Source organism: Trichosurus vulpecula, chromosome 6 (genome assembly GCF_011100635.1).
Source record: "Trichosurus vulpecula isolate mTriVul1 chromosome 6, mTriVul1.pri, whole genome shotgun sequence".
Taxonomy (NCBI): domain Eukaryota; kingdom Metazoa; phylum Chordata; class Mammalia; order Diprotodontia; family Phalangeridae; genus Trichosurus; species Trichosurus vulpecula.
In genome coordinates, this window is record NC_050578.1 from 48,216,635 (window position 1) to 48,242,626 (window position 25,992).

The 25,992-nt window shown below is 39.9% G+C and overlaps 1 protein-coding gene across 1 annotated transcript; it reads right to left on the reverse strand.

Annotated features, from left to right (window-relative positions):
- Positions 1-13,121: 13,121 nt before the first annotated feature.
- Positions 13,122-25,579, reverse strand: OSTC (oligosaccharyltransferase complex non-catalytic subunit). Its single transcript, XM_036765406.1, has 4 exons — positions 25,339-25,579; positions 18,799-18,892; positions 17,762-17,959; positions 13,122-13,747 (listed from the first exon to the last, which is right to left on the reverse strand). Exons 1-4 carry the CDS (start codon positions 25,475-25,477, stop codon positions 13,729-13,731), a joined length of 450 nt encoding a protein of 149 aa, XP_036621301.1. The 5' UTR covers positions 25,478-25,579; the 3' UTR covers positions 13,122-13,728.
- Positions 25,580-25,992: the final 413 nt, after the last annotated feature.

The window sequence follows — 25,992 nt, forward strand, 5'->3', positions numbered from 1 at the left end:
GTGATTTACAATGCACAGCAGGGAACTGAATAAAGTTGTTGCAACATTGCTAGTTATTCCTGACCTTGGCAATGTAGCACCAGGGCCCTGTTCCTGGTGGTGATGGAATGGGGATGTCAGCCTTGATAATGATTATTCTTTATTCTTGTGTCTGAGACTAGTAAGAAGTTCATTTTCACTTAGGAAGAGTCCAGTATACCATCACCATCCTTCCCCAGGATTATCTGAATTTTTCCTCCTGCTGACACTAGCTGTCGAGTAAAGATCTCAAAGAAGCCTCACTGCCTGAGGGCACTCATGTCCACCATTGGCAATCAATCAACGAACATCAAGCGCCTACTCTGTGCCAGGCACTGAGTGAAGCATTGGAGATACAAAAAGAGGCAATGCCTGCCTTCAAGGAGCTTACAGTCTAATGGGGGAGAATAGACAAGTAAGCTACATACAGGATAAATAGAAAAGAATTGAGAGAGAGAAGGTATTACAATTAAAAGGGGTTGGGAAAGGCTTCCTGTAAAAAAGGGGATTTTAATTGGCACTTAAAGGAAGCCAGGGAAGCAGAGCAAGTGGAGATGGGAAGGGAGAGCCTTCCAGGCATGGGAGACTGCCAGTGAGAATGCTTGGAGCTGAGAGATGAAGTGTCTTGTTCATGAAACAGCCGGAGGGCCAGTATCACTGGACCGAAGAGTACATGGCAAAGAATAAGGTGTGACAAGACTGGAAATGTATGAAGAGGCTAGGTTTTATAACCTTTGGATGCCAAGCAGAGGAGCTTTTGTATTTGATTCTGGAGGCGATAAGGAGCCATTGGAGTTTACTGAATAGGGGAGTCAGGGACTGAAAAGGCATGTACTTTAGGAAAATCAAGTTAGTGGCTGAATGGAGGATGAAATGGAGTGGGGAGAGACTCTAAGCAGATCCACCAGCAGGCTTTTTGTTCCTGGGCTCTTACAATACGATAGGATTAATATTTTTAGATCTCTGCCCATTAAGAACAGTTGAGTGGAATTTTTGGTGGGTACACAGAACTAAATGACCATTAGCCTCTATGATCCCCAAGAAGCCATTCAATATGCAACATCTGAAAAACAGCTGCTTGTTAATTGGATCTTAGTAGCTACTCAAAGGAAAATGCAGGATCTTACCACCACCTTTCATCCACAGTTGCCTATTATGGGCTGGGTTCTACAAGATGGTCCTCTAATAGAGCATAGGAAGCCTCTACTGTTAAGTGGAAATGGTACACTCACAATCCTTTGGATGTTAGTGCCCTTTGATATCAGGTTGAGACTATGCCAGAGGTTGAGACCTCCAGTCCCAATCCCAATACACTACCTCATCTGCCAGCCCAAAGGTGTCAAATAGCAGCCTGGGGTCCTCTGATGTGGCCAAGCCAAATTAAAATGTAGATGGGAAATTTTTAACAAAATAAGTAAAAATACAATTCTACATAGAAAATGTTAATGTATGGTTTTCTAAGGCAATTAGTAGGCCCCATTTCCATCTGAGTTTAACACCATGGTGCTAGCCATCTGCCTATGAGCCGTGGATCCTGAGGTATATTGCTTTGCTTGTTTACCCACACAATGAAAAGCATACACAACTGGAATTTGGCAAGGATTAATTCAGTAACAGGGAGGGAATGGAGTCTTGGTAAATCCTCCCAGTAGACTGAACTGCAAGGTGCATGGCCACTTTATAAGAGAACTCTGAGAGATGTATTGGATAAGATTTCTGGGTGGTGGCTATGGTTCTGGTGGAGTGGTCTCAACCACAGGGTTGAAACCCGGTTTGGGGGCCTGTCAAGAACAGAACTGGATAATCAGCGGCTTTTTCCTTTGAAGACCAGACTGTTGAAATCCAGGGCTTTGTCCTTCCAAAGTGGGGAGGCAGAGCCTTGGGATTCAGTTATCATTATTCTCCACGTTCAGATGCTTCTTTGGGGGGCTATTACTTTGCCCTTAACACCAATTCACTTTAGCTGCTCTGAGCCCGTTTCTTCTCCTACAAATTGAAGATACTTATTTTCCTTAGTTTGTTGTGAGAAAAGCAAATTGTAAACTACAAAGTGCTATATAGTTGTTCCCATTCCATTAATGAGCAGTTGGTAATGCAGTGGATAGAGCACTGGGCCTAGTGTCTGGAAGATCCTTCTAGCTGTGTGACCCAGGGCAAGTCACTTAACCTGCTATTTGCCTCAGTTCCTCGTCTATAAAATGGAGGACACATTGGAAAAGGAAATGGCAAACTACTCCAGTATCTTTCAGATCAAGTCAGGCATGACTAAACGAATGAATAACAAGGATTCCTTTAATGTTCCAGTGGGGGATAATGCTATCCCTCTACAAAATCCTCTTCTAATGCTTCATCATGGTGTAATAGGGACCCTGGGTTCTAAAAACTCTACTAGCTAAGCACAAGCTCTAACAAACTGTCCCACCCACACTGGAAAGGGTTCAAGAGTGGTCCTAGTGATAGGAGTGTTTTTCAAGTACTGGCCTAGCTAAGCAGGCTAAGTGAGGCTCATCACCAATAGACTGGCTATTAGGTGATGAATCCTTTAGCCTTAGCAACCCATATTCAAGTATTTCACTAGATCTGGCTTCTAAACTAAGGTGTGATTCAACTAAATGATAGACAGCAATAATATAGCACTTAAGGTACATATATGATTTCATTTGAGCCTCACAACACCCCAATAAGGTAGGTGCTATGTTACCCTCATTTGACAGTGACTATGTCACTTGCCCACAGTCACAGAGCTAATAAGTACCTACGGCAGGACTCAAACTCAGGTCTTCAGCACTCGAGTCCAGCACCCTAAATGATGATGCCTAATTCTATTCTTGGAAACTCTGAAGGAAGTCTGTGGGACAGATACTCCATATGTACTTTTGATGGATGTTATACAACACCTTGGTAGCAATATAAAAAGTGATTTTTAACCAGGAAGGAGGTACAGTAGAAAGGAGATATTGTTCGGGCCTGTACTCTTTTATCATAAATGTAAAACCCTCCACTCTCCTTGAACCCCTCCTCTGAAAATTACTTAGATAGTGCTTCCTTCTATTTACTTTCTGTTTATTCACTGACAGGCTAGAAGATTGTCTGAACTTTATGAAATTGGCTGAGGAGACTCCCTTTCATTTCTCATCTTCTGTAGGTTATTTTTTTTTCCTTTCCTGTTCTGAGAGGCCACTCTCACAAAAGAGAGAATCAAAGAAAGGAAAATGAGAATAAAGCCAAGTTTGAATAAAGAACAGGGAAAGGACAGAAATAACACAGAATTGTGTCTCTCTACTTCCTCCCTTCCCCCTACCTCACTCCCAGTTTTTAGAGCAGGTTGAATAAGATCCATACAAAAAAAAGAAAATGTTTCTTTGAAACCTAAAAGTTGTTTCCTCCAAGTTATCCTGGTTAATCTATTTTAGGCACATCATATCAAATTCTAAGATAATGAGATTCTTTGATTTTATCTTGTGTCCTTCATAGGTATTAGAGCATTTAACACTGGATTTAGAGCCAGATTTAGATTGAAATCCCAGCCCTGACACTCACAACTTTGGACAAATAACTACCTAAGAGAATCAGTAAAACCTATAAATCCAAGGGGTTAAACTACTAGTCTTTCCACGGTTTAAAATATCATTAATCCCTATGACTATTGATAAAATTTCATGGAAAAGAACACTGGATTTAGGAGTAAGGCAATCAGTGATCTGGTACTGAGTCTGCTGCTAACTAGCAAAATTTGACCTTGAATTTACTTTTTAAACACTTTGGCGTTGTTTCTTCATCTGTAAAATAAATAGGTTAGATTAGATTATCTATCTACCCCCTTACAGATTTAACCTTCATTTATCAAGCATATTAGCCAATCTGCTGTGTGCAATGCCTTGTGTGAGATATGAAGCTTTGATCTCTTTCTTTTTCTTTCTTTCTCCCCCCCCTTTTCTTCCTCTATCCTGCCCTCTATCTCTCTTTCTTCCTCTATCCTTCCCTCTATCTCTTTCTTTCTTTCCCTTCCCTTGGTCCACATAGAGCAGCACACCCTTACCTGCGGGTGCTCTGTCTAAAGGGAACGTAAATTTTAATCTCCGAAACCTTATTTTTTTCCTTAAAGACTAGCCTTAATACCAAATCACTCAGGCTGTCATTGATTGGCCAACAGTAGGTCCCAGGGCAAGCTCTATTGGGTCATTGTTTGGGCTCAGAACCAGTGTAAATAGTAATTGTTTCTGTTTTGGCCAGAAACCCTAAGGGTCTTCCTCTTCCAGATTGATTTTTTATTTTATTTTATTTTACTTTTTGACTAGGTAAAGAGGCCATTCTCTGCCTCAACTCTTATTAAGCCTTAATCACTAAATGGGTGTTGTCTCAGTCAAAATGAGAACTATTACAGACCTTATTTTAAAAAGGCTAAATAAGGTCCCTCACAATGGACCCAATTGGCTCTGGAGGAGAAAGTAAGGCTGGTGACTTTGTACAGCCCTGCCTCACTTACATCCAATTCACTTGCACATCATGGCATCACCTTCCTGATATTATGGTCCTCTTCAAGAACGAAGGACAAACAACCTCGATAGGGATGGAGATATGTATTACTCCTTTTATTTCATTAGTACAGGAAACTCTTGCATGTAGCTTCCAATGCAGAGCAGTGCCTTCTCTGCAGCTTTTGCCTTGCCCAGAGACACTAAACCAGTTATGTATGAGAGGCTGCCCTTGAACTCAGATCTTCCTTTCTCTTGAACCCTGAACTCTATCCACCACAACAAACTGCCTCTCTAATTCTCAGAGATATTCAAAGAAGCAATAAAGTCAATTACTCCCCTTCCTAAATGGAATTTATTCCAAGTTCTTTACCAAATCATGATTGCATTTTCCCCATAATTATGCCTCATCTACCTATCACATTCAGATTACAACTCCACTGCATTGTGTCTGACTAGTGTGACTTTAATCTCAGTTATTAGACTATTCTAGAAGACAAATCGTTCATTCTTATCCCAAGAAAATAGACATTCAAGAGGCCCTAGGTTCAGTGAATAGCCAAATTCAGAATTACAAAGGAAGTTTCCTCACATCAATGAAATCAAATGTTGAGACTGAGACAAAAAAGAAAATGGAGTATTCATTGTCCTGAAGGCCAAAGTAACCCAAGTAATTTCAGGGTAAGACCCACATGGCCTTTTTAGCAAAAAAAGAAAAAATTTTTACATAATTAACCAGCAGACATAAACTACCATGCCAGTTGGATCTAATCCACTGCTCAAACTAGTGTTGTAAACCTACTCTCTACCAAGTATCATGACAGCAGGCTTAGAGCAATTAATTGTTAAAAAAAATTCACATGGCCCACATGTATACAGATTTCCAATCAATATGTGCAGACACTGTGGTAGGCACAGGGGATACAATGACAAAAATTAAATTATATGATCCATTACTATAAAAATCTGGGATGTTCCACTTCATCTCTTTCATCAATGCAACAAATTTGGCAAAGCTACAAAGATATTAATAAAGCCAGACGCAAAGCCACTTACATTATCATCAGATAGCACACACTAAGCTCTGTATTAAGCAGCATTGGGATACTAGAAGTCAGAAGACTTCTGTTCCAGTCTTGGCCATGCATGACTGAGTAATACATTAAACTACTCTGAGCCTGCTTCCTCAACTATGTAATGGGGAATAAGGTTTAAACTATCTCCCTCACAGAACTGTTGTGGTCTTCCAATGAAAGAAAAGAAGCAAGAGAGCACTTTGGAACTCTGTTAACATTAAACACTATACACACAAAGCAGCAAGCAAACTGTTCTGTGGACCTTTCCAAAAAACAGAAGATGAGTTTTGGTAGTGATAGAGAAAAACTCTACCACTCAAGTCCTCCTACCATCCTTCTACTGTTGGATTCTCTTTCTCAAGTGCAAGAAAGTCAAAGGAAGCATCAAATTAGAAGAGACACACTTGGCATCACAGCCCCGGCAGTGGTTTTTAGAATAAGACACATACACTCGCAACAATAATAGAATGTTTTTGACTAGCCAACTAGCCACCATCTCTTGGTTCCCACCGTCACCATATCTCTACCCCATAACTCAATGAGTGATACAAATCTCTGGATTTTAGTTTCCTCCTTTATAACGTGAAGGAGTTAAACTAAATAACTAGACTCATTCTAACAGGTCAGAACGACTCTATAGCTGAATTGACGGGCCTTTAATGTTGTTTGGACTAAATTAGGAGGTGTATGATTCATACTCTTAAAGTTTAAAAGTACTGTGATGGGTTCAGACAAAAATTCACAAAAAATCATTGCTATATTCTATCAAACCGAAGGCCACACAATTATTTGCAGCTTTCAATTATCTTTATACAGCTCATTATTCACTTACTTATATGTGAAAAATCTAACAAAAAAATTGGCTTAACGAACCTAATCAAAATTATCCTTATTCCAAACCCCAGTGATGAATTCCATATTTGCTAAATGCTTTAAACAAATTCCCTTGAAGTTGGAACAGCATTATTTATTTTGACATATAAAACCTTAAGTGTTTCGAATTGGAAACCTTTAACATGTAAATTGCACCACCTGCTGGTACTTCCTATGACATGACTGTTACTTATTTTCACAAGCAAGGTTATGGAAGAGGATTCTGGGAAGGTGGCAGGGTAGGTCAGAAAATTCCAGGCTCTCCAAATTTCCTCCACAAAAAAGAACATTGCCTCAAAGTGAATGTTGAGCCGCAGAAACACATAACAGTCAGAGTAAAACAGTTGTCCTCCTAAGACAACTTGAGAAGACCTCAGGAAGGCCCCTACTTCCTGAGCAAACATTCCTATTCACAGAGTGGGTGTTACCTCACTCAAAGTGAGAACCTAAAAAGACCTTAGGCTAAAACGGCCATGGTCTCCCAATGCATCGTGGGCCATCTCCAGTTGTCCTGGTGAATATCAGGCCACAGGACTCAGATGGCTCTGGAGGAGAAAGAGAGGGTGCCCTTGCACAGCCCTCCTTCATTCAAACCCAGATCAACTGCAAGTCATGTCATCATTTCCCTGATGCCATGGTCCTCTTCGAGAACAAAGGACAAACACAACCTGTGAGTAGAGTAGCCTCTCCTCCCCTCTTCTCCCCTCTTCTCCCCTCTCCTCCCCTCACCTGAGGGTGCTTTACCCAAAGAATGCTACATTTCAATGTCAGCCAAAGGCTGCCTCCTTAACTTTGGGTTTACTGGCTTGATTTCTTTCTCAAAAACAAAAGCCTTAAAGCTCATAGATTGGACAATAGGTCCCTGCCCTCCTAGCACCCAGTGACTGTAAATACTAAATAGTAACTGTTTCTCTTTTGAGCAGAAACCCTGAGGGTCTTCCCCTCCCAGTTTGATTTTATTTTTAGTTTTTGACTAAAGGGGCCATCCCTTGATTAACTTCTTGAAGAAGCCTATTCACTGTTATCTCACTCAAAGTGAGAACCTGAAAAATCCTTAGCCTAAAAGGGCCAGGGTCTCCCCATGCATCCTGGGACATCTCTAGTCATCCTGGTGAATAATATCAGGCCATTGGACCCAGATAGCTCTGGAGGAGAAAGTGAGGCTGGTGACCTTGCACAGTCCTCCCTCTCTCAAATCAAAGGCAACTGCAAGTCATGTATTCATCTCCCTGATGTCATGGTCTTCTTCAAAAACAAAGGATAAACACAACAAAAAGAGCAAACACCTCCAGGCAGACTCTACTTAATCCACAAACAAGTAGAGTGTGGCTGGGTCTCAGAAACTTTCACCTTATGGACAGTGTGGGGGTTAGACAGCTGAGTAGGGGAGGAGTGAGGGACTTTCCACTGTCTGGGGACTCCAAGTCCAGCTGTGCTGACCAGACGTGATCCTGGGCTACAGCTGTGGTCAAGGAGAAAGCACATGCCTAGGGAGTGCTGTAACAGAGGGACCCTGTTGGCTGTGGGCACTTGCAGGAAAACAGAGTGCCTGGTTTCAGTTCCAGGGCAGAGGAGAGAGCTAAAGTTTGCAGCTACAAAAGCATCTGTGGGACCCGATAGCTGGGGGCCTGCCCAAGGTTGAGCACCTGGATAAAACTCAAAAAGTAACAGCAAAAAGGATGGAGGTCTGGGGCACCATTCTCTACACTCTGAGACCAGGGGCAATTACAATAGTAAGCTGCTAAAAATAAAACAAAACAAAAATAAAAAATGAGGAAGCAAAGGAGAAAGAAAATATAGAGAGCTTCTATGGGGATAGAGAAGATCTGGGTTCACATTTGGAGAAAGATAGCGAAGTTAAACAAGCCACTCCTGACTCAAAGAGAAACATCAAATAGTCACAAGCCCAAAAAGAGTTCTTGGAACAACAGGGCCCTGGTGCTACGTTGCCAAGGTCAGGAATAACTAGCAATGTTGTGACAACTTTATTCGGCTCCCCATTGTGCATTGTAAATCACCAGACACCATCTGCCTTCTTCATGGGCCACATAGGGCTGGTGTAAGGGGAGCTGGTTCAGTGTGGTCTCTTTCTCTCATTGCTACAGAGGCCCTTGCCTATCCTGGTTCTGCTCACTTTAGTCTGCATTAGCCCATTCAAGTCTTCCTAGGTTCCTCTGAAACCATCTCTTTCATACACATACAGCAACTTTAAAAGAATTTCAAAAATCAGAGAGATTGAGGAAAAATTAGGAAAAAGAAATAAAAGCAATCCAAGAAAATTATGAGAAGAAAGTCAACCAACTAGAAAAAGAGATCCAAAAACTTAGGAAGGAAAATAACTCCTTGAAAACTACAATTGGGCAATGGGAAGCTAATGACGTTATAAGGCACCAAGAAATAATAAAACAAAATCAAAAGAATGAAAAAATAGACAAGAAATGTGAAAACTCTTATTAGAAAAACAACTGATCTGGAGAACAGATCAAAGGAAAACAATACAAGAATTGTTGGACTACCTGAAAGTTATGAGTAATAAAGTCTTGCTATAATATTATAAGAAATTATTAAAGAAAATAGCCCTGAAGTTTTAGAACAAGAGGGTAAAGTAGAAATAGGAAAAAAAACCCACTAATCACCACCTGAAAGAGATCTCAGAACGAAAACTTACAGGAATATCACAGCCAAGTTTCAAAGCTCCCAGGTTAAGGAGAAAATACTGCAAGCAACAAGAGAAAAAAAATTTAAAAGTGGAACTACAATCAGGATCACACAAGACTTAGCAGCTTCTATGTTAAAAGACCATAGACCTTGGAACATAATATTTTGAAGAGCCAAAGAGTTGCGGTTGCAACCAAAAATAACTTAGCCAGCAAACTAAGTATAATCTTGAATGAAAAATAAAGGACATTCCATGAACTGATCATGGAATTTGTGACAAAAAGACCAGAATTCAATAGAAAATTTCATGTATACAATTCAGGAGAAACATAGCAAAGACTAATTAGAAGGAACTTCTTATACGTGAAAATATCTTAAGATTGTCATCATTACTTGGGTAGTCTGAAAGAAAGGCTTGGGCTGAGCTGAGTAAGGTGGGTTGATTTGAAAACATAAAAACTGGTAGGAATAAGTAAAAAAAAGCAATTATCTCATACATATGAGGAATGAAAGGAAGAACTGATATAGAAGCAAGTGAGGGTGGGGGACTGGATTAATGAGGGAACAATATATACATCTAGAAGGGTAAAATAGTCTTCTAAATTTATAAAGAAATAAGAGAGTGAGGGGATAGGAAAAGGGAGGGACTGTTAGAGAGGTGGGTAGACAGTATAAAATGTCTGAGAGTATACCTGCCAAAACAGACCCTGAACTACATGAACACAATTATAAAACATTCTTTATACAAATAAAAGTCATATTTTAAAAATTGGAAAAATATTGTTTGTGGGTGGGCAAAGTCAATATGATAAAAATGACAAATTTTACCTAACTAATCTATTTATTCAATGCCATTTTACCTAACTAATCTATTTATTCAATGCCATCCCAATTATATTACTAAAAACTATTTTACTGAGTTAGAAAAAAGTAACAAAATTCATTTGGAAGAACAAAAGATCAAGAATTTCAAAGAAACTAATGAAAAAAATGTAAAGGAAGGAAGTTTGGCAGTACCAGACCTCAAACTACAAGGCAGTAAATATCAAAACTATCTAGTACTGGCTAAAAAATAGAAAGGTAGATCAGTGGAACAGAACAGACATAAAATACACAGTAGTAAAGGATTACAGTAACCTTTTGTCTGACAAATGTAAAGATTTAAGTTTTACAGATAAGAATTCATTATTTGGTAACAATTGTTAAGAAAGCTGGAAAGCAGTTTGGCAGAAATTGGGCATAGACCAGTATCTTAAACTATGTATCAAGATAAGGCCAAAATGGATACATGACCTAGGTATAAAGGGAGTTATCTCAAGAAAATTAGAAGACTATGGAACGTACTACCTCAGACTTGTGGATCGGAGAACAGTTTATGAATTATGAATGAATAATTTATGAATAAACAAGAGATAGAGTATTGTGAGGTATAAAATGGTTAATTTCAATTATATTAAATTAAAAAGTTATTGTACAAATAAAACCAGTGTAGCCAAGATTAGAAGGGAAGCAGAAAATTGGGGAAATTTTTCAGTCTCTTAAAAGGTCTTATTTCTCAAATATATAAAGAACTTTGTCAAATGTATAAGAATATGAATCATTCTCCAATTGATAGTCAAAGAATATGAACAGGTAGCTTTTCAATTAAGAAATCAAAACTATAGTCATATGAAAAAATGTTCTAAATCATTATTGGTGAAATGTAAATTAATACATCTTTGAAATGACCTTACACCTATCAAATTGGTTAAAACAACAGATGTCCTTCAGTTGGGGAATGATTAAAGTTGTGGTATATGATTGTGATGGAACACTACTGTGCTATAAGAAACGAGTTGGTTGATTTTAGAAAAACATGGAAGGCCTTGGACCTAATGAAGATATTTTTCACGTCCAGAAAAAGAACTCATAATTTCGAGATGTACGATATAGTTTCAAGTATATGTGTGTGTGCATACATATATACACACAGACATGTGTATATATATTATATATTTATTTAAATGTAAATATGTGTATATATGTACATAAATAGGTATATTCACGTTTAATTATAGCCTTCTCTAGGGCAGGGTAGGGAGAGAAAGAAAAAAATAAAAATAAAAAGTGCACAGCAGAGAATAGAAGAAAGTTTAGAAAGAATGGAAAAGCTGGGTAGCTTTGAAAACAATGTAGTATTTATTACATAGTTTTTGAAAAAAATAAAATGGAATTTCATGGTTTTGTACTGAACGCTATGCTCTGCTATGTACATGGAAATGTTCCTTTTTCTTTTTCTCATTTTATATTTAAGTTTAAAATGAATAAATTTTTTTTAAAAAGTAAGGTTACTAAAGAAAAACAACTGAAATTTTTATTTCAAATTTTAATTTTCAAAATTAAATTTAAATTTCAAATTTTAAAAAATTCTGATCAATGTAATGACCAACCATAGTTCCAGAGGAACAATGGAAAATGATAATCCACTTCCTGACACAAAAAGATAATACATTTTCAGACATGACCAAAGTAGGAAGTTGTTTTGCTTGACGATGCGGTTGTTACAAGAGATTTTTCTTTTTTTTCTTCCTGCTGCAGTTGCAAGGGAGGGGAAAGTGTGTGATACGGTTAGGAGGGTCGAACAGGCCACAAGGAAAGAGAGAAAAAGAGAGCTCAGAAAGTCACTTGTTGAATTTATATATTTAAAAGGAAAAGCAAACTGTACATATTATAATTTGCAGTTATACGTATAATCCTTTTACTGTTCAATACCATGGAAATAATTTATCTAGTGTTAAGTTCAGAATAAATTTTTAAAAGATCAGATGATGCTCAGACTAAATAACATTTGAAAATAAATGCTCATTATCCTTCAAAGATTATAGCCTAATAGCCTTAGGGTTTTTTCCCCTTACGTACTGGTAAGAATACTCTTCTATAGATGGCAAATTATATTTAATAACTGTTGTTGTCCAGCTGTTTTTCAGTCGTGTCCACCTCTTTGTGACCCCATTTGAAGTTTTCTTGGCAGATATTGGGGTGATTGGCCATTTCCTTCTACAGCTCATTTTACAGATAAGGAAACCCAGACAAACGGGGTTAAGTGACTTGCCCAGGGTCGCCAAGCTAATGAGTGTCTGAGGCTGGATTTGAACTCAGAGAGATGACCTTTCCTGACTCTAGGGCTGGCCTTCTATCCACTGTGCCACATGGCTACCCCTAATAAAAGTAAGTTAACATTTATAAAGTGTATACCACGTGCTAGGCACTGTGCTAAGCACTTTACAATTAGCTCATTATTTAGTTTGGAATTGTGCAACGTCACATAGGTTTGGTTTTTTTTTAGGTATTTGGTACGAGTTCTTTTCAATCTATGGCATCCTACATTTTATATATGTTTCTAAGTATGCATCACATAGTAGAAAAAGGCTTGGATTTGCAGAGAACCTAGGGTTCAAATAATCACAGGACCATAGACTAAAGGCAGAAGTCTACTACCCGTTTAAAAGATCCTAGGCTCAATAACAGAGTAAAGGCAGGAAAGAGAAACCCAGGGCTGGGCAAGAAAAGCCAACAGGCCTGGCTAGGAAGTACAGATCTTCGGGACACCTGGTGGGAGGAGTAGAGAAGCATTTGTCCATGTCCAAAATGTGACAACAGTTGAAAATGTATGGACAGGGAGGCTGGTGGTGTAATCCTATATCACAACTATGGGGAAAGGCTGAAGTTGGTGGACTCCTTGAGCTCAGAACTACAGGAGGGCTAAATTTGGGCGGTCAGCCCCTGGGAATAGAGGGGTACCAGGCTGCCTAAGAAGGGGTCAACCAATCCAGGTTGGAAAAACAGCAAGTTAAAATGTCCCTAACAATCAGCATGGGAAAAGGAGCCCAAGGGTATTTGCTGCCCAGGCAAGATAGGAAGACTCAGTCTAAATAAAAAAGAAAAGAAAAAAGAAAAGGAGAAATCCTATGATGCTGCAGCTATAAGGTTATAAGGTCATTCAACCAGCTAAAATATGAGTTTCAGATACCACACACACAAGTTCAATAGAAAAATGATTTATTTTGGCTCCTTCCATACATCTTATTGTTTAGGGAACACAGTCTCACATAAAATCACAGACTTTGAAAGCTACACTTAAAATAATGAAGGGTCAAGGCAAAGCTGATCCCTAGATAGAGTTATCAGCCTGGAGGCTCCAGCTCCCTGAATTGACTTGTGCATGTCTTCACCAGAAGTGCCTTTTCCTGAAAAGGTGGAATTTACAAATGGGCTTGTAGGAAATAAGGAAATACTTTATTCAATACTTTCATTTTACAACGGAAAAGTTTCTCTCAAAAATGGGGGGGAAAAAACCAAAGAAGACAGATGTGATTATTTGACATGAATGGTGAGGGGGTCAATATAGAAAAACAATGGTATTATTACTATTATTATTATAAGCTGATCACATCAATGGGACCAAGAGAGTTTTTTTTTTCCAAAAAATGGACTAAAACCTTCTGCATCTTTACACCAGACCTTTCCTTACGTCACTCTGAGACACGGTCAATCCATGTTTCACGTTTTGTCCTGGAGGGCAGAACAGCCTTTGAAACGCCATTAAAAGGAGCGAATCCAGTTACTGTTGTGGCTTCACAAAGGGAACTCTAACCCAGCAGATAGCCCCTGTAGAAATGCAAGAGTGAAAAGCAAGAATTAAACCATTTCATTCAAAATCTTTCCAACTATCTCTCGTTTATAAAGAACTGTGAAGGTTGGCAAACTTCGATCCTCACGGCAATCCTGTGAGGGAGGTGCTATTAACATGGCGCTTCCACAGTGACATTTTAATGAACCATTTTTAACCTTACTAATGACAAGAAAACATGTTCAACAAAATCTTCATGGTAATAAATCAGTGTCCAAAAAGAGAAAGATAAAAGCAGAGGAAAAATAAAGTTCCTTATACCCAGAGATGAAATAAAGAAGAAGGGTTTAGTGCCTGATTGTAGTAGCAAAAAATTGGAAATTGAAGGGATGCCCCTCAATTGGGGAATGGCTGAAAAAGTCATGGTGTATGAATGTGATGAAATACCATTATGCTGTATGTGTATGAAAGAGATGGTTTCAGAGGAACCTGGGAAGACTTGAATGGGCCAATGCAGAGTAAAGTGAGCAGAACCAGGAGAGCAATTTACGACAAGAGGGCAAGATAACAACAATACTGTAAAGACAATGCATTTTGAAAACCCTAGGAAGTCTGATCGACACTATGACCAACCACAGTTCCCAAGGACTCATGATGAAACAGGTTACCCAACTCCTGACAGAGGTGACAGACTGAAAATGCAAATTGAGACATACTTTTCTGGCACACAGCCCACACAGGAACTTGTTTTGCTTGGTTATATTTGTCACAGGGGATTCTGTTTCTCTTGCTTTCTCAATGAGCGAGGGGCAGGGAAAGATGGATAGGGAAAAAAAGCAGATCTTTATTTGAAAAAAAAATTCATTTAAAAACAAAAAGAATTAAGGAAAAGGAAATTTCTTATAAGTTTATGTCAGAAGACAGCTCCATGTAGAAGACACAAACCACCGCTAAGATTAGAATTGGGGTTTCTAGAACCTAAATGATCAGTTGATTTAGCTCTTCAGATAATATGGAAAAGAATAGGACAGTGAATGGCCTATGGGGGAGATAGAGAATATCCACATGTGATATCCTTTAGGGAGGGAGAGGATGATTGGCAGCATCTAGACTTGCCATTCATGGTTTCTCAGTCAGGCACTATGATATGCCAGAGAGAAACCCTCGTATTCATACAAACAGGGGCCATGAAACCCCTTTGATGATGAGTTTAAGTTAAACCCAAGTTTTGACATTTTTCTTTAAATATTAAAACATTTTTAAAATTTAAATTATGACCAAAAAATTAATAAATTGTTTTAGACAAATTGATCACATATTGACAGGTGGCCAAAGCTTCCTCAAAATGACTGTGCAATAGTAATATGCAATCTTTTTATATTTAATTATTACATTCATATCATTAAAAAATCCTGCACACCAGTGAATACAAATAACTGTCTTCCTGGTTAGGCCTCAAAAATAAATTAATTTGAAGTAATTTCTTCTACTGAACTATCTATGTGCATGAGAAGGGGATACCTGAAAGTGATATTTTAGCTGACTGTATATAAGGCCTACAAGTGGACTCCTTATAAAGATTAAAAATAAAAAAAGGAAAGCAAGTCTAGAAGTAAGAATCTGGTTCTATATGACCTTGACATTAATAAGAGGTAAATGCTATTGAAAGAACATATCTAAATTCAGAATACTAAATACATAATTAGCTATGTTTGCACATAATAACCAGTGTAAATAATAATTCCTAGTAATTCAATGTTGCAGAGAAACCACCTGTCCCATCTTAGTGAGGTAAAGCCCGAAGGAATACAAATTTGTTTTCATTTGACTGACAGGACGTGAACTTATTTGTACATCCTGTGGTTCTGTGTTCATATGAAAATGAGCTACAGCAATGTTTCCCTCTCCATTTCAGCAAAATGTTAGTCATCTTCTATCTTGAAGTATTTCCACACCACAAACTGGAGATAGGGGGGAAAGGGGGGCAGGTGGGCCACAAGGCAAGGAAATGGAGAACAGGAGAAACACCAAATAAATAGAGAATGGACACTGCAAAATGTGTCAGTTATAAGACATTAAGTCTTGCCAAATTCAAGGAGTCATAGCAGATATTTTATAATTTGCATATACTTTACAATGCCTACTCTATTTTCAATGTTTCCATAAAGAATAGGAACCAAAGCTAGATGTGGAGAGGAGGGGAGGTTAATGGAGGGAAGAGAGGAGCTAATGAGATCACCAGGAAAGAGCTAGAAGAGGAGCTGCATGGTACAGGGGGAAGGAATAGTGACTGGAATCAGAGGATGCCCACTGAAAGCTTATCTCTAATGCTTACTACTGGGCTTAGTCAAATCACTTAACATTATTGGGCCTCAGTTTTCTTATCTGTAAAATGAGGAGGCTGAACTAGATGGTGTAACAACAATGCTACTTGCTGCCACTGTGGCTGTGTAAAACCAACAACACCAGCACACAGGAAGGCTGCTAGCACAGTTCTCTGATCTGCTTTTCTATGGAAAACAACTTTAAGGGGTTTACAATCTCACTTTAATCAAACATACATATATCACTCATTTAGTTCAGGGGGAAAAGCCAGCACCCTGAACTTCAGAGCAAATACAAACAGAGACAATATAAACAGATCAACATTTCTGTCTAACCAAATCACAATACACATAGTTACCAGAGAAGCATAAACATCTGGGTTTCTTCAAAGGCGGGGGGGGGGGGGGGGGGGGGGGGGGGGGGGGGGGGGGCGGCGCGCGCGGGGCCGGAGGCCTCCAGTAGCTACCCAGAGTCTCCACATCAACACTCTTCCAATGAGTGAGAGCCCTAAACAAAACTGCTAACCTCTGAGTTTATATACACTTCTTGGGGTCCAGGGCTTCACAGCGAATCAGCAAAAGGGTGTGGGCTTAGGGCTCTGCACCTACCAAGATTTAGTCAAAGGCACTTGATTACTTTAGCATTCTAAAAGAGAAAACGGTATTAAAAAAAAAAGTCCCACCTTAATTGCCAATACAGATGGCCTTCGCAGCCCCACCCAGCTCTAGGTCTATGATTCTATTCTAATAAGGCCAGGCAGTGAGTATGGTCCAGAAGGAAGATAACTGGGGAAAGGCCATCAATCTGGCATTTAAATAGTCACTGGTGACCTTAAAAAAAACCCCAAACAAACAAACAGTTTTTAGTAGAATGCTAGGTTTGGAAGCTAAAACTACAAAAGGTTTAGGAAATGTAGAAAAAATACGACAGATTTCCATGTGAGGTTCATGGAATCAGTGTCAAAATTATAAAGGCAACTCTTTCAACCAAAACTCATGATGAGAAATGCTATCTACCTCCAGAAAGACTAATGGACAGAATACAGAATGAATCATTTTTCCCTTTCTCTCTTTTTTTTGGGGGGGGGGGGGCAGTGTGGGGGTGGTAGAAGGGGAGATATGACTTGAATAATGCAGAAATATGTTTTGCATGACTTCATATGTATAATGGATATTGCAATTCTTGCCTTCTCGATGGTGGGAGAGAATTTGGAACTGAAAATAAAAATAAAACTGAGCAAAAAAAGAAAACCTCTAAAGCTACTGAAAAATTTGGAAATAAAACACAATAATGTCAATTACCTTACTAACATTTCTTAGGAAATAAAGTCTTATATTAGCACCATATGAAGGAATGGCCAATTGGCCAATTATGCATGTCTACATACAGGTCTCTTTGAGAACATATTACACTCTTGGACACATGTTTGGACAGACGAATTTTTAAGGGCAGCATCCATCTCCGGAATTCTCTATTCTGCCCAGGGGTAATGGGCTAAGTGAGGAGGTCCAGGTTCTAGAACAAGCCCATCCCCTGACTAGCTATGTTACAAATCACCTACCTCACCTCCCTGGCTTCAATTTCCAAAAATACAAAAGGAGTTTGATAAGAATGAGCATTAAGGTCCTTTCCAGCTCAAAAGATTTCTTATGCTTTGTTTTGTACATTATTCAACTTTACAACTTAATAGCAATATGAACCATAAACCAGAATGTTTAGTGACTTACGGCAGCTTCATTCTCATGAACACTCTCGCCATGAAGAAGCTCAAGAGGACACTGACGAAACCAATGAACAGAAGAAGAAACCTATTGAGCTTGGGAATATTTGGTGCATTGGATCGGTCTAGGATTATGAAACCTAAACCTCCCATTGTAAACAGGAAACTGGATGCAAGTCCTTCCATAATATATTGTCCATTTACTCTGCAAAAGAAAGAACAATTTTCTGCAAAAATAACATAAAAAAGGAAAATTTCCTATATCTAGGTTTTCCTTCAGTCTGAAACTAGGATTCCTAAATGCACCGCCCCCCCACAACCTCCACCTTCATTACAGAAGTGGGAGATCGTGGGCATCGACCACAAGATACACAGCCAGACTAACTAGCCACCCAACTCATGGGCTTGCAACAAAATGCAGCAGCCCTAACCCTCCATCTCTGGTGCCATGGAGATCCAAGCTCCAAACTGCAGAAATATGCTAAGGCCTCAGTAGCCAGCACCTGGGGACTGCTCTGTGCTGCAAAGATCTCTGCAGGTGAGCTAAGGAAGAAAGGGAAAAGGGCAGCACATGTGTCTGGACTTTAAAGAGTTCAAAACCTCCTAAATTCATCCTCTCTCTTCAGAGATTCAAGCTCCAAATGATGGAAAACTGCCCAGGCTACAATGGCACTAGTATAGACAGGCTTGCTACATCAGGTCAGAGAGCTTGGGAACAGTGAGAATGAGATGTGACACCAGGGACTGGGGGAGGACGGGTGGGAAAAGAGACATTCCACTAAGCCTAAGAGAAAGAGTCCAGTCCTCCCAAACGTCTTGGGGCAGAAACCTAGGCTGTTGAATTGTCCACTATAGGAGGATGCTGAGATGCTTTTAAGATTCTGCCCCTAGAGAAAAAATAAACTGAGTCACTCCAAAATCCAGCATTGAAAGTAGCTATTCTTTAAATAATGGTGCCTTCCCTAAGAAAATCTGGTTACATTTTAAAATAAGCATACATTGTTCTATCTCCCTCCCCCAATCCCAACCCTCCAGTTACTTTACCTATAGGCCAAGAAAGCAACTGGCCTCTGATGTCCATGTTCATCTGTCATCGAGCCAACACTAGGAGGTTCTACAATGACATCGTAAATTATTCCTATGTGGAAAATAACAGTGCAAATTAGACTGGATTAATAAGGTTATAGCTTTCATTTATCTCTGAAGGCATAAAATTTAAAATACCTTATTTTATTAGAATAAAAAATGTTTTAAGATCTGTTTTTCTCCATCTGTAAAGATCAAACAAGTCTACTTAAGATATGGCCCCTTTAACTTTGTGTTCAGAATTTTAAAAATTTATTTCAAGATAAGAATGCGATAGTCTTAATTTTTAGTACTGCTGCAAAGTAATCAATATTGGAGAAGATCCCCAATATTCATTTAAAGGAAAATGCAAATTTATGGCCTGAATGCAGCAAAAAAAGAAAATATACTCCACAACAATTTCAAAAAAATTTTTCTTTAAATTGTGAGTTATTTCTGGACAAGTCCTATAAATGTTATATTTAAAATCAAATGAAATATTTTAATGTCTTTCATTTAATGTCTTTAATTTTAAGACCTAGCTTTTTCAAAAATCTTGAAACCAGTTATGATGACTGGGAAATAGTTACACTACCTGTTATACGAACATAATATGAACATATATTATAAGAGTCCTAAGATTTTATTACACCATGAAGAATGGTTATTCTTCAGAATATACAGAAAAACAAAGGAAGATCTAATTGAACTAACAACATATACGGTGGCACAGCTGACAAAAATATACAATGATTACAATAATGTTAAGACAACAAACACCAAGATGCAGCAGAATCAAATTAATTCAGGCCAAATTCAGGTCAAATTAAATGGCCATATCAGAGTACTAAAGTTAAAACATTTCCAGGAAGACATGGTTAATTAAGAGTACAAGTATGTACTATGTGCCAGGAACTGCACTAAGTGCTGGGAATACAAGGAAAGTCAACAAACAGTCCTTGCTCTCAAGGAGCTCACATTTCAATGGGGAGACAACATACAAACAGTGCGAACGAGAAACAAACAGAACAGACTGGGTGGTGCTCTCAACAGTAATAGAGACATGTTTAGTATACGATGTCCGACACATCACAGGGACATCTAATTCAAGATGTCTGGTGATTCTGGCTAGATAAGGAGATCAGAATCATTAGCAGACAGATAACACTTGAATCCATGGGAGCTGATGAAGACAAACAGTATTTAGAAAGGTGAACTCAGAACAGAGGCCTGGGAGACGCCTTCCATTAGTGGACACGACCTGGACAAAGATGCATCGCATCAAAGTAGAGAAGAAAGCAGTCAGATAAGTGGAAAACCAGGACAGAGATGCGTCAGGGAAACAGGAAGAAGACGGCGAGCGACAGTGTCAAAGGCTGTAGAGAAAGTCAAGGAGGATGAGGACTGAGAAAAGGTTATCAGATTTGGCAATTAAAAACAAGATTCAATTCTCATCCTTTGAACCTTCTGCAGCCTTTGACACTGTCACTCCCAGCTCTTTCAAATTCCACTCTAGATTTTTATGATACTGCTCTCCCCTGGTTCTCCTACTTGTGTGATTGCTTCTTGTCACTGTCCTTTGATAGAATTTCATCCGGGTCTTCTCCAAAAGCCATGGGTGTCCCACAGAATTCTGTCCTGGGCCATCTTTTCTTCTCCCTCTATACTATTTTACTTAGTAATCTCATCAACTCCTACGGATTCAACTATCTCTATGCTAATGATTCTCACATCATCTAGTCCTGATCTCCACCGGCCTCCAGTGTCATCTCCAATTAGTAGCCTTCTTGAATTATAAATCCAGCAGAAATGTTAAATTCAACACATTCAAAACCGGATTCACCCCCTCCACTCCCGACCCTGTGATGCTCCAAACTTCCCTATTACTGTCAAGGTTATCACCATTCTCCCGGTCGCTCAGGAACCGAGGCGTCACCCTTGATTCCTCACTGTATCTTTCCCCCTGCCAAAGCCAGTTGATTTGTCTTTGCAAAAATATCTCAAATACAACCCCTTCTCTGTTGTGATACTCCACCACCCTCCCTCCCCCGGCGCAGACCCTCATCTCCCCACACTTGTAGTAGTTTGTTGGTTGGTCTGCCTGACGCTACTCCAGCCTCTCCCTACTCCAGTCCATCCTCTACTCGGCTACTAAAGTGATTTTCCTAAGTGCAAGTCCAACCATGTTGTCCCTCCTACTCAACAAACTCCAGGGGCTCTCTATCACCTCCGGGATCAAACATAAACTTCGCTTGGCATCCAAAGCCTAACAACCTGCCTCTCCCACACATTTTCCATTCTTCTTAGACCTTATTCCCCACCGTATTGTTGTTTGTCCTTCATTTTCAAAAAGGACCAACGACATCACAAAGTAATGTCTTGACTTGCTCGTGAATTGGATTTAAGTGAGGCAGAGCTGCACAAAGTCGTCAGTTTCGCTCTCTCTTCCAGTCACTTAAGTCGAGTGGCAGGACAAAAGTCAGGACAACCTTCCATGGCCAAGAACCAGTGGATAACCTTAGCCCTTTGATGTCTGACCAAGCTCTCCACAGCACCTGCTTCAGCTGCCTTCAAGGCCAACGGAACAAATTGTTTTCACTCATCCATTCTGCCACATGTTTGTGATAGACATTCCCCAAGTCACTGACAGTTTTGAGGCCTGTAAGTTACCATCGACCTGGTTTAGCCATCTGCCAAGATGGTTTTACTGCAGTGCGGCCACTGCTACAGCTTCTTGGAGCCACAGGTGAGAATTGGGTGACAGTCAGATACCAAAGGTGGATGAACAGCCCTGAAAAGGACTCAGGAAGCCCTCTCATCAGAGGTGCTGGTCTTCCGGGCACACCCCATACACCCCTCCCCACCATGTACTCTTTGATCAGGTGACACTGGCCTCCTTGATGTTCCTAAAACACTCCATATCTCTCAGCTCTGGGCTGAGATTTTCTCTGGCTCTCACCCATCCCTGGAATGCTTTCCTTTTTTATCTCCACTTACTGGCTTCCTCTGAGTTCCAGCTAAAATCCCACCTTCTAGAGGAAATCTTTCTCAATTCCTTCTTAGTGCCTTTCCTCTGTCAATTACTTCATATTCATTCTGTTTATAGCCTGTCTGTGCAAGGTTTTCATGCTGTCTCCTCCATTTGACTGCGTCTTTTGCCTTCCAAGGGCTGATACACAATGCCTGATATACAGTGGGCACTTAATAAATGTTTACTGACTCGCTGACAAGTAATGGAGAGTTATTAAGGTTTTTGATTAGGGGAGTGACACTACCCAAACCATTTACCAGTACAATTTTCTAAAAGTTATGCAGAACACCAAAAGGGCAGTGGTTCTCAAACTTTTTTTTGCTTCTTTCACAATATTCTTCTTTTTCCTGAAGAATCACAGAGAACTACAGGAAGGTCGAGAGACTTAGACATGTCCACACAATTACAAATAGTAAGTTCATATAATTCACACATCTAGCAAAAAATCAGGACTATTGTGCCACATGAGAACCACTGCCCTAGCGGAAGGAAAGTCTAAAGGCAGGGAGATCAGTTAAGAATCTGGACTGAAGATCTATGCAACAGGCAATGAAACTCCTGGACTAAGATGGTAAAGAGAGGACTGATGTTGGATACACTTCAAAGGAAGAGTTCACAGCACTAGGGATAGAAATAGAGAAAAGAACCAAAAATGTCTCTCTTTGAAACTAGAGGACTTGAGAGAACAAAACCAGACACATGGGAATGTAAGATTTAGGAGGATAGATAGGATTTTGTTCAGAATAAGGTGAGGAGGGAAATGAGCTCTGTTTGAGGCATGCTTGACATTCCATTTGAATATGCACATGGCATCCATGTGTTCAATGGGCAGCTGGAAAGGTGGGACTAGAGTCTAGGGGCATCAATCAGGTCTGAAGATACAGATATAAAAGCCATCCTCAGAGGGGTGATAACTAAAGCAATATCGTACATAAAAATGATTGATGTGACAATGTAGAGAGAACAGCGATACGGACAGATCCTTGGGTGATACTCATGTTTAAAATAGGAAGATAATGATCCAAGCATCCAGAGCAGAAGTGGTCAGAGAGTGAAGTCATCAAAGAACACAGATGTGCCCTCTACAGAAAACACTTGGGAGCTGTACTTTAAATTAAAAAGTCTGCAGGTGCTTGTAGAGTCTAGACAAACTCTCCAACAGACTTCTGAGTCTAAAGCTTCCTAGGAGGGCACAAGCAAAGAACTGTGAATCTAATGTAGGTACACAGTAATTTCAGGTAAAGTCAAAAGCAAAATTTCCACAATGGAAAGAAACTGGTATATGAAAATGCAGATTATGGAAAGAAAGCAGCAGATTAAGGATGCAGCTACTGAACTCTAGTCCTCAGTTTCCTTACAGGAAAGTGAGAATGTACTGAATGAAAAATAAGGTTCCCCCACTAATAATCTGTAATTCTGTAAACTATTATTTATAAAGATATGAAAATTAATTTTAAAAATTTCATTTACTGAATGACACTTGTAATATAACATGCTAAATAACTTAAATGAACACTTCTGACTACTGCCAGTATTGTAGAATTTTCCTCTCAATTCATTTATACATTAAAGAGTACATTATTTCTACTTCACTGTCATCAATATTTAGAACTTGTATAAATGCAGGCTGTCTAGACAAGAGATGTGATCTACTGAAAAGAGCGCTGGTGAACTGAGAATCAGGAGACCCAAAGTCTAACCTCAGCTCTGCCACTAACTAGCTGCTGTGAGAGAATCTCAGAGGGATGGAAAATAAGGAGCCATCTATTCTAACCTATACCTGAAAAAAAATCCCTTTCTGCAAAATACCAGACAAGTGGTCATCCAGCCTTTGCTTGAAAACCTCAAGTGTTCGAGGTGAAACCCTTCAAGTACCAAATACCGTCTTCCACTTTGTGAAAGCTACTGATCCTCATACGGCACTAGGCCTTCACAATCCTGGATGTCCCTTTGAATACAACTTTCTCCAGCCTATTCCAGAAGAACTTTCTAGAACACAGCACCCCAAACTGAATACAATAAATACTCTAGAGCTGGGGTAACCAGAGTAGAGTAGAATGGCACTATCACCTACCTAGTCTTGGATACTATGGCAGTCTACACAATCTAAGACATTTCCTCATCAATAAAGGTTCAACTGAATTAAATGACTCCTAATGCCCCTTCCAGCTATGACGGTCTATATTCAAATGAGGAAGTTAATTATGCAAGTCATATTTTCTCTTTTCTTAATCTATGAAGTTTATGATTCAAAGACTTTTCTAAGCTGAGTTTATCCAAAATGAAATTAGAAAGCATCCAGACAAGCTTGAGCAGATTTTTAAGGGCTGAAGGGAAGAGGCAATCCAAAAGGGGCTTATCATTTGACTGCCAACTCATCACTCTTGTAAAGGACCCACCCTTTTCAACATCTTACCACAAGGCTTCCTAGATTTCTGATTTCACCAGTGGGAATAAGGCTAAGACAAACCTCCCACACAGTTTATTCTGTGAATTAGGGTGCTGAAAAAAATTTCCTCACCAGTATCCTACTTTTTGGCAAAGAATTTCTCCAAATTAAGCCAGGCTGGTTCTTTGCCACCGTTTGATGTCCAAGCTTACGTTACTTTGTGAACAAAGGAAATTCTATAACTTTGGTTCTGCTTCCAGGGTACTTCTAACCCGAAGTAACCTGAAAAGGGGGAAGGGGAGAGAGAAGACTGAACCTTTACTTCAACGTAATTAGACTCCTCTGTAACCCCAAGTATTTTGTTATACATTTATAAATATTACTTGGTAAGGGGTTCACAGGCTTCACCGATCAGATTTCCAAATGACACAAATATGGCTAAGAACTCTTGGACTGACCCCCTAGGTTTGGATAATCCAATACTTACTGAACTGAATTATTACTTATAGAATACATTTATATTATTCATAGAACTTGTGCAATTACAGAATCTGTTGAATAGAGAATTATTCAATCATTTATAGAATTACTTACAAAATAAATTTACAAAATAATATAGAAGTATTTACAGAACATGAATTCTATGAATATAGAATTTATAGAATATTATAGGATTTATAGAATTGCCTGTTGTCCGCCCGCATTGGATTTAAGCTCCTTAAGGGGAGGGACTAAATTTTTACTCCTTTTTGTATACCCATCGCTTAACGCACTGCCTGGCACACAGTAGGCACTTAATAAATGCTCGCTGAGTCGAATTACATAGCTAACTTTATATGAATTTGTTTGCCGGTGGTCTCCCCCGTAAGATTGTATGGTCCTTGAGGGCAGGGACTGTCTTGCCTCCTTTTGTGTCCTCAGGCTTAGCGCTTAATAAGTTTTATTGACGGGTTAACACGACAAATGTCTATGTACACATAAACGCACGACTCCGGTAAGAAGCTGAGGCCAACGGTACACTGTGAAGGCGAGTGAACCGAGAGCAAGACCCCTGCGGAAAGCCGCGGGAACCCCAGAGCCCGAGCCCCGCTGGCGTTACCTCCAGTGATGAGGAAATAAGACACCACCACCAGGGCGTACACCGTCATAGCTGACGGCATGTGGGCCCATGGCGGCTTCTTCAGCTTCAGGTTGGGACACTCGAGGACCACGAAGGGCACCCGGTACAACGTCTCCATGGCGGCGGCGACGTCCGACGGCCCCCAAGCCCTTCACTCCGCGGTGCTGGCTACACCGCAGGCGCTACCGCCGCCGCCGCGGCACCGGAAGGAGAACCCTTCGTAGGGAGCGTGCGAGAGGGCGGGATCGTTAGAGTCCTGAAAGCTAAAAAAAAAAAGAGCTAGAGGAAGAAGAGACGAGAGCCGTAGAAAGCCATCCTTGCAAACCTAAAAAAATACAATTATTTTAAGATGTTACATGTCATAAGAGATGTTCGGGTATTTGGGGCTTTTTAAGATAAAATTGAATGATAAGTTTTAATCGGCCAGGATCCGCATGGCTCTCGACGTGGCGTCGGCGGAGGAGCGGGATGAGCCACTCCCTCCTCGCCGCTCCCCACTGGCCGCCGCAGACCTGGGCGGGCCCTGACGTCGTGTAGCTCCGGGATTGGATAAACACGAGTTGGCAGCCGGGTGGGCAGGCGCTTGGGGTTGCTTGGCAGCCCCAGCCTAGACCGGAAGTTGCGTACGAGTCT

Coding starts and splice junctions, on each gene's coding strand:
- OSTC (XM_036765406.1), bottom strand. CDS start 25,477: ATGGAGACGTTGTACCGGGTGCCCTTCGTGGTCCTCGAGTGTCCCAAC. Junction 18,893..25,338: donor TTATTTCCTCATCACTGGAG/GTAACGCCAGCG, acceptor TTTTCCACATAG/GAATAATTTACGATGTCATT. Junction 17,960..18,798: donor GTTGCTTTCTTGGCCTATAG/GTAAAGTAACTG, acceptor TTTCTTTTGCAG/AGTAAATGGACAATATATTA.